The 9,566-nt window shown below is 45.5% G+C and overlaps 1 protein-coding gene across 1 annotated transcript in view; it reads right to left on the reverse strand.

The window, feature by feature from the left end:
• LOC109916792 (collagen alpha-1(V) chain-like) overlaps positions 1-9,566 on the reverse strand; it is a 259,059-nt gene that overhangs the window by 36,386 nt on the left and 213,107 nt on the right. The window contains exons 41-42 of the mRNA XM_048617801.1: positions 6,287-6,340; positions 5,290-5,343 (exon numbers count right to left, since the gene is read on the reverse strand). Of these exons, the coding sequence (XP_048473758.1) occupies positions 5,290-5,343; positions 6,287-6,340 (108 nt within the window). The remainder of the gene's footprint in view (positions 1-5,289; positions 5,344-6,286; positions 6,341-9,566) is intronic.

The raw sequence follows: 9,566 nt of genomic DNA on the forward strand, positions 1-9,566 counted from the left end.
CAGGATACCGCACTGGGATTGGTTACTGTACACAGCAGGATACCACATTGGGATTGGTTACTGTAGTCAACAGGATACTGGACTCTCATGCAGCAAGAAATACAAGTGAAAGTCAAGTTGTAGTGAATCGCTGATTTACTGTGGATGGGTTTGAAATTCTAGCCACATCGCACCCGAGTGTTTGGTTGAATTGCAGTACTCAGTGATCTAACTGCGAACAGAGCTCCTCAAGTATTCTGTTTGCTGGAATTCTGATTTATTGTATTGTTTTTCCATGCTCTAGATTATAGATTTGATTGCATTAGTTCCGGCCAAATAAATATAAGAGAGCTTTGGACCGGACACCTGGGAAGACATCAAATGTGATTTCTCAGGAGTGGGTATTACTGCCAGGTTAAGCTATCCTGTAGGCAGTCGAGCACAGTCCACATGTTGATGATGCTTCCATTGTGTTGTAAGACAGGCAGGGAGTGCCAGTGTATTGACTCAGTGACACCAACAGGAGGCAGTCACATAGCCATCGGTCCCAACATGGCAGCTACACCCAGCTTCAGTCCCGGAGTGGGGGAGGGAGAGAGAAAATGGTAAGATTCCACTGGGATCTACATGGATAACAGGGTGAGGGCAGGATTCTCAGAGGAGACAGACAGATTGCATAAACCGGGCTCAACCTTTCCTGAATTTTAAAAGCTAGACGGATGAATTGAAACATTTACGAGAATGTTTCCAAGAATGAGATAGTTCAGTCCTGTAAGCAGAATGGAGACGCTGGTTCTGTTACCTTTACAGAGAAGGCTGAAAGATTCGGTAAAATGATTCAAAATGCTAGAGGGTCTAGATAGAGGCAATAGGAAGAAACTATTGCCACTGGTGGAAGGGTCTAGAATGAAAGGACACAGATTAAGTTAATTGGAAAAAGCAGCCATGGCGACATAAGATCAAACTTTTCACTGGGTGAGTGGTTGGGATCTGGAGCATGCTGTCTGGGACTGTGGCGGAGCTAGATTAAATCAAGGCCTTCAAAAGAGAATGGTATTATCTGAGAAGGTTACAGGCAGAAGGCAGCTAAAGGTGAATTGGTCTTTCGGAGGGCTGGCACAGACACAACAGGCTGATTGGCCTCCTTCTGTGCCCCTAAACATTCCGAGACTCCCAAAACATCATATGGGATCTTGCCTCACATTTAACAGCAGGCTCAGGGCCCCGACTCGAAAATACAAAAGCCTGAGTTTCACAAACAAGGAACGCTGCTGATTTTACGACATGGCATGTTTCCTGCCTTTAATGCACTGTAAATATATTCAGTTCATTTTCTATGAGCACACATACACACACACACACACACACACACACACACACACACACACACACACATAGCTGAAGCATCTGTTGTTTGCTGTTACACTCTCCCATGCCTTGGAGACCTGCAAGATCTGTTGATTAAACAAAGTAAATAATTATGCAAATAAAAGATTTCAAAAAGTCAGTCTCCATCTGTCAGTTGCCTCCCAGCTGCTCTACTAGACACTCACAAAGCAGCAATATTCCTGACACAATGTCACAGGCAAGAGCTGGGAGTCATTTTGCAACCTACTTGGGTTTGGTTGTCAAGAAAAGACAGACTTCCTTTTTATAGCACCTGTCACAATCAAAGGATGTCCCAAAGCACTTTACATTTCACTGAGTGCTGCTGGAATGGAGTTGCAATGTGCAGGTGTGGCACAGCAAGATCCCACAAACTGCAAATGTGATAGTGCAGAGATAAGCCGCGGCAACACTGTAGCTGATGGTGTCCTCAAGAATGAATGGGAACCCACTTCAGAAATATTAGAGGGCAGCTGATATTTATTTGAGAATATATTTAAGGGCTTGTTAAAGGTTAGACAGTGGCAGCGTCCCTATCTCTGAGCCAGGAGGCCTAGGGTCAAGTCCCACCTGCTCCAGGCAGGGATGTGCCATAACATCGCTGAACAGGTTGATTAGAAAATATAAAAGGGCTGGCTATTCTCAAGATGAGGAAGGAGGAGAGCAGACTGGCGTTTCTACTGGTCTACGGAACACAAATAAACAATTGCAGAAAACAGACTGGTCCCTGCTTTGGTAAATGAATAACTAGCAATATAACATTTCGTGCACATTGGTTAAGATATTAAAATTGATCTGAACACCAGGGAGAACTCAAACAAAAATAGAAATTGCGGAGAAACTCAGCAGGACTGGCAGCATCTGTGGAGAGTGAGAAACAGAGTCAATGTTTTGAGTTCAGTGACCCTTCATCAGGACCATGGAGAATTTTCTTACTCTTCTTACAACAATGCACCTTATGTAAACTTTGGTTGAACATCTAATCTGAAAGACGGTACCTACAACAGTACAGCACACCCTCAGCATTGCACTGAGAGGGTCAGCCTAGATTTTACACTCAAGCCCCTGGAACAGGCGCATTACCTTTTCACTCAGAGGTGAGGTAAGTAAAGCAGTAGATGACTAAATTTGGTGGACTGCTGTGTTGCCAGTTTTGCTGTTCTCCATGTGATTTCAAACACGAGCCAGTTAAGACAGCACCAAACTAAACACTGGAATCTCTCAGGAAGGGCAGCATCGCATGGACATTCGGTCTGGAACTCCAACACACACCAGTGCATATGTTACACCCTTACATGCAAAAAGAATTTGAAAAGCTGTGTATAAAATTTCCCGCAGTGCGTACAGAAACAAGAATGAAAGGAGGCCATTCTACCCCTCAAGTTAGTTCTGCCATTCAATGAGGTCAGAGCCGATCTTCATCTTAACTCAATCTACCATAAAACCTTAACTTTACAAAATCTCATTTTACTTTTAAACTTATCCTTCAACTCACTCATTTAGTAGGGTGTGACAGGGATGCCCAAGACCAGGGAACTAGGGAAGAGGTGATGGTCATATAGCAATGAAGGGATAACTGAGCAAGAACAAGGTGCAGGGTGCATATTTGGGAAACAAGTAATCAGTTTGGTGGGAGTTTTGTGATGTGCAAGTTGAAATCAAACTCTGAACATGCCTGGACCCTGTCTAAGCAATTTAATAAGCCTCAACAGCTTCAAGGTGTGGAGAGAGTTCCAACTTACATGCATACTCTGGTGAAATTGTACCAGCTTCTTCCCTTATGCTTTGACCATGTCCTGATAGCTGTGGAAATCCCCCACCTCCCCTCTGTTTTCTTTTCTTCCTCAAATAAAGGAACGTGACACCCAGAAAGTTAACCCAGCCCAAAGCCGCGATTTCCTGATAAATCTTCCTCGCTTCCTTCAATCATGAGGCTACAAAAACAAAGTTGCTGGAAAAGCTCAGCAGGTCTGGCAGCATCTGTGGAGGAGAAAACAGAGTTAACGTTTCGGGTCTGGTGACCCTTCCTCAGAACTAATGGTGGCTGGGAAAATAGGGAGGCGGGTGGGGTAGGGAGTAAACGATGGGATAGAGCCCAAAGAGATAGAAAGACAGTTGGATAGACAATGGAGTTGCTAACGATCAGGCTGGGAGGGTGAATAGTTGTTAATGGGGTCTGTTAGTGACTAACAACAGGGGGTGTGTAGTGGCAGGCTATGTGGTAACAAGGCCTGGTGTGTGGGGTGGGGGGCTGGGACATGGGAGAGTTTAGGCCCTAAAATTATTGAACTCAATATTGAGTCCAGAGGGCTGTAGGGTCCCCAAGCGGAAAATGAGGTGTTGTTCTTCCAGCTTGCGCTGGGCTTCACTGGAACACTGTAGGAAGCCAGAGACAGAGATGTTGGCCAGGGAGCAGGGTGATGCATTGAAATGGCAGGCAACAGGTAGTTCAGGGTCTTTTTTGCGAGCAGAACGTAGATGTTCTGCAAAGCGGTCGCCAAGTCTACGCTTCATTTCCCAGTGTAGAGGAGACCACATTGTGAGCAGCGAATGCAGTAGACTAGATTCTTGGAAGTGCAGGTGAAGTGTTGCTTCACCTGGAAGGTATGTTTGGGCCCTTAGATTCTGGGGAGGGAGGAGGTAAATGCGCAGGTGTTGCACCTTCGCCGGTTACAGGGGAAGGTGCCGTAGGGATGTGGGGAGGTGTTGGGGGTGAAGGAAGTGTGGACTAGGGTGTCCCGGAGGGAACGGTCCCTGTGGAAGGCAGACAAGGGAGGGGAGGGGAATATTTGTCTGGTAGTGGCATCTTGCTGGAGGTGGTGGAAATGGCGTCAGATGATCTTCTGGATGTGGATGCTGGTGGGATGGTAGGTGAGGATAAGGGGAACCCTATCGCTGTTGCGGGAGGGAAGAGAAGGGGGTGAGGGCAGAAGTGCGGGAGATGGGTCGGACCCAATTGAGGGCCCTGTTGACAACAGAGCTGGGGAATCCTCGGCTGAGGAAGAATGTGGACATTCATGAGGCTACATCCTTTTACCCAGCTCTGAGCGTGTGAGCCACCTAGCGAGAGGCAGCTAGTTTTTATCCAACTGATATCTGTACACTCAAACAGACAGCAAAAGGCTTTGAGAGATTTACACAGGGTTTTATAATAAACTTATAGTTTAGCTCAAACACCAATTTCCACATTTCCCTGTTAGAACAGTTCTTTATCCAGAAGCCAACTCTTCTAGAGCAGGTGAGACTTGAACCCAGCCCTCCTGGTAGAAACAGACTCTTTTTTTTTCATTTCTTTCCATCCAGAGATGTTGTTACATGCCTCTTTAACCACCATCAAATCACATGTGTTTATAATTGAAAGAAGAATTTATCAGCATAGCCCATCAAATACTGCAAAGACAACAAAAAGGTGAGAGAAAGGTAGGGAGAAAAGGAGGGGATTAAATCAGAATAGACTTGGAGGGGGAGATACAGAACTGCATCCCTCAAGGTACCCACCTCTCTCTAAAGGCATCGAGAGTGTTGGTGGAAAAACACAGCTCATGAATTTTCTAATCAACTGCTCAGAGGTGTTATTACACACCCCTGGAGTGGGTGAGGTTTGAAGACACGTCTCTCATCTCAGAGGTAGGGACACTACCCCCTGCACCACAAGATCCCCAGCTCTCAAACACGAAGAGCAACACCTGCTCTCAACCAACATTGGGAACTGTCCTTCCTCATTTGTATTTGTATGCCCTGTATTTGTAACACTGGCAGTGGAGAACAGCATCAGGATACACTTCATGAAGGTTCGAGATATCTCCCTGTCTACTGAGCCACACTCAAAGTTACGCATGAAACTCATGCTCATTTTGCCAACTGGGAATCAAGCAGTAGCCTCAAGTACAACGCGAAGGGAAATGAGAAAATAGGGTCACTTACAGTTGCACCATTGGCACCTGGAGGCCCTCTCACTCCTGAAGGACCAGGTGGGCCCTGCAAACAAAGACAGTATGAGATTAATGTTAAATGGTGCTTTGTGATGCATATAATGTTCTAAACCATGGATCAGAACCAATCTCACTTTTACGAATAATCAACAAAAGAACAGAACACATTGCCCAATTTAGATGCCCAAATCTTAGCTCAAAAATCATGGACTGTGGGGCACTCTTGACCTTTGATCTCGATATGAAGATGTAGCTGGTGCTGAGTTCGGGAGGTTGTCAAGTCCACCATCATTTGGGAATAAGGAGCATCAGGATTAACTGGATCTTTTCCTTTTTACGGCCCATTATAATCACCCAGGTGCATGTTCAAGTCAATGCAGGCACATAGTGGTTCTGACATGTCTTGTTCTTCAACCTGTGCTGACGTTGTGGTGATATTTCTGAATCTGCCGTGCGGGGAGAGCACTGGGTTCAGAGTCACAGTGCAGCTCTCCACATAACAGATAACCCAATCACCATTACCAGCTCCTCGGCAACGCCACGTCTCCGTGCAATGAAGGTGGCCGCTAGGAATTTTTCAAAAACAGTATTTCCGGGAATGTGGACATTGCTGGAGAAAAGTGGTGGTGAGCTGTCTTTGTGAACCGCCTGTCCATTGTAGGAGTTAGTCACAGCTGAAGGACATTCATGGCCATTTCAAGGTTAGTTAAGAGCCAACAACACTGATGGCTGACTAAATAAAGAAAGCAGATTTTGTTCTCTAAAGGGCGTCAGTGTTGGATTTCCACAACAATCAAAGATAGTGGTTATGGTCACCATTATTAAAACTAGCTTTCCATATTTGATTTATTAACTTAGACTCCCACCACCTGCCATGGTGCGATTTGAAGCCTTGAAACAGGGCCTGAGCCACTGGGTGGCCAGTCCAGTAACAGTACCACTACACTACCATCTACCCATGACCCCATTGCTGCATTATGTCTACCTACCATTGGTCCAACATCTCCGCTTTCACCTTTGTCGCCAGGAGGGCCAGGCAGACCCTGCAAAACAAAAATAGGTCATAAGTCAAAGGCATTAGGCTCACTTGATTGATCCAGTTTCGAGACTGTGAGCCTGAAAGTGTATCGCAGATGGAAGGGCAGCTTGGAACATTGCTGGGGTCGACCCAAAATTGAGGACAGCTATCACCTCAGCTGATCTGAGCACAAGGCTTGGTGTATTGAACCACATGCCATCAGTTCTGTGTTTATGTAGTGTCTGACTGTATCCCTCTACAAAAGCAAAATGGATTATTCTTCTCAGTGCAGTCACTGTTCTCATGTAGGCAAAGCTATAGCCACACTGCAGACAGCCAGCTCTCGTGAACAGCAAGTTAAACTACCAGTGAAAAAGGTAACCGAAGGCCACACCCTGCTCTCCTCAGAGTGGTTCAATGTGATCCCTTAAGCCTTACCTGAAGAGGGCCCTCTGTTTCATATTTGCAGCCAAAAGGGGCTGCTGATGGTGTGATGCTCCCTTGACATTGCACAGAGGGGCAGTGGCACCTATAACTTTCATATAGAAAGGCACAAGTGCTGCCAAAAACCCAAATGGATCTCTGTAAAGTACAGCACACACAACCTGTCAGTCAGCACACCATGCATAGGGACAGTACCCAGCAGTATGTGGAACCATCACATCCCGTTACTTCTTTATTCAGTAAAATTTAGACAAATACGTACCGACTGCTATGTAATGTACGAGGTACTCAAATAGTGGCACCCTGCTGTTCACTGGGCCTCTGAACAGTCAGATTTCTCCTCACTCAATGCTGGAAGCTCGTTTCCCTGATTCCACTGTCAGGAGCTATAAATTCTGACTGTGACTCAAAAACTATCTGATAAACCCAAACCGTCCGAGCTACTTTGTGCTTCTAAGTGGAATCAACATTGAGAAGCAAACCGGGTTAAGGATAGCATGAGATTTTGATTGCAGGCTCTGTGTGCCCTATTTATCAACTGTGTCACATCCCTCCTTGCTCACTGACAGATTACACCACTGAGGAACAGGTCAGAGGTCACACAAGGACCTTTCACCTCTGAGCAATGAAGCCATACACTTATTCCCCAACCATTAATTGAAGCAAAGTGAAAATCTTTTGTTCCTTCCATTTGGTTCCTGTGCTGCAGACAAATAATAGATAGCAATGCCCCAACTGGGAGGCTGCTTAATGTTGGATCACCGTAGAATACATAGCCATCAGACTGATAACGATCAATCTGGGGCTCAGTGGCAGGGAGGGTAGACCAATTATTACAGGGTCATCTCAATCATCTCAAAGCTTCCCCATCTCTAGAAAAACCCATAAGTGAGCCTACTCAGTATTCTGCTGAACCATTGGCTCAAGTCTCTCTGTTGACATGACTTTTATTAGAATGATACAGTATAGAAAGAAGAAAAAACACAAAGCCAGGGAGGGTGGAACAGGGAAGAGCAGGCAAAAGCAAATAGAGGGAGAGAAAAGGAAGAAAGCAAGAAAGAGAGAAAGAGGAGAGAAAGTGAAAAGGAGAAAAGGAACAGGTAGGAAGAGAAAAGACAGAGTGGAATGAACCAACACAATATTGGAGCAAATTACTGCAGATGCTGGAATCTGTACTGAAATCAGAAATTGCTCGAGATCACAGCGGGTCGGGCAGCATCCATGGAGAGAGAGCAAGCTAACGTTTCTAGATGACTCTTCATCAGAGGAATGAACCAACATTGATGTGTCCCTTTTCATTCAATAAACTATTATGTGCTGACTGTCACATAACCTCAGTTTGTGATTTTGATTGAGAGATGAATAATGATGACGACACCATGGGGGATCTCCCGTGCTGCTGACATTTCTACTTGATGTTAAGCTGCTGAAAGATTTTCTCACTTAGTCAGGTTTTGACATCCAGCCTGGAGCCCAGAATCGAACTGAGAGTCAATGGAGGTCTCGCAGGAGTAGACAGATGCAAATATCAAGAGTTGTTCAAATTGTTAATTCTAATTGTCTTAAGGGCCCATTCTCCTCCCCTAGAAATACGTAACTGAGGCTGTGGGATGAAATGTCATCTGTGCTTAATTAAATATGCCAAAACCAGCCTTACAGACCCACAGAAGGCAGTAATACTGTGCTAAACAGTCGGAGTTGAAGGCAGTTGAGGTAGAGGCTAGCCATAATCAAACAGAATGGTGGAATAGGCTCGAGGGGCTGAATGGTCTCCTTTTCCCATGCTTCCCTTCATCAGATGATCAAAACGTTAAGCACCTGACCTGGCAATCCAATCAAAACAATTTGGCTCCTGCATGAAATTCACAGGCTCTCAAGAGGTTCAAATTGGCACAGAAGGAGGCCATTCAGCTCCTGCAGGCTGCTTTCCCATTCACATTTATCATGGCGGATCTGCGCCATGACCCCCAGATACCCATCTTCATATTCCCACCAAATGAAAATCTATCCACTTGTTTTTAAATCTGCTGTTGGTTACCTTATCCTGTTGTGCCGAACATCAACAGCTTTTTAGGGTAAAGTGTGTAAGATCTCACTGTGTGACGAATTGCTTCCTGACACCACCTCTGGCTTGAACTGTAAAGTTCCCTCCTTGCCCACCCATTCTCCTTTGTTCTGGACGAGACCAAACCACAGTTCCCCTCCATATTCTCCCGCCCCACTCTGCACCTGAGTTTCTCTCTGTCAACCCCCATCAAATTCTTCCATCATTTTAAACACGATGATTAGACGCCCCCTTCATCTCCTGCACTCTTGAGGAACACAAGCATCATTGATATAATCTAGCAGTGTAACTTTTACCTTTACATCCCAGTACCTGATGAAGCGCTGCTGATGCAGCCTTTCTGAGGGCTGGGGTCCAAACTGGATGCAGTCACTCTAAATGGCCTCCAATTTGACCTGTACAACTATAATGTACAGGTGCGCTGTCCATCCTTCCCACTACAGGTGTAATGTACTTGTTGAACTATTGACTTCTCACCCACATCCTCAGGCTAAGTGTTTGTGCAATCTCCTACTCTATTCTACTAACTTTCATTCCTCTCACCCACTCACTCTTCTATTTCCCAAATTCCTGCACTTTATTTTCTTTTGACTGTTTTTGTGTAAACTTCCTGCACCTGATTGTTTGCCGGTTCCAATCTCGTGAATCTACCCAGTACTGGCATGACAAGGTGTAGAGCTGGAGGAACACAGCAGGCCAGGCAGCATCAGAGGAGCAGGAAAGCTGACGTTTCGGGTCTGGA

This window comes from Rhincodon typus, chromosome 38 (genome assembly GCF_021869965.1).
Source record: "Rhincodon typus isolate 14 chromosome 38, sRhiTyp1.1, whole genome shotgun sequence".
NCBI classification, from domain to species: Eukaryota; Metazoa; Chordata; class Chondrichthyes; order Orectolobiformes; family Rhincodontidae; genus Rhincodon; species Rhincodon typus.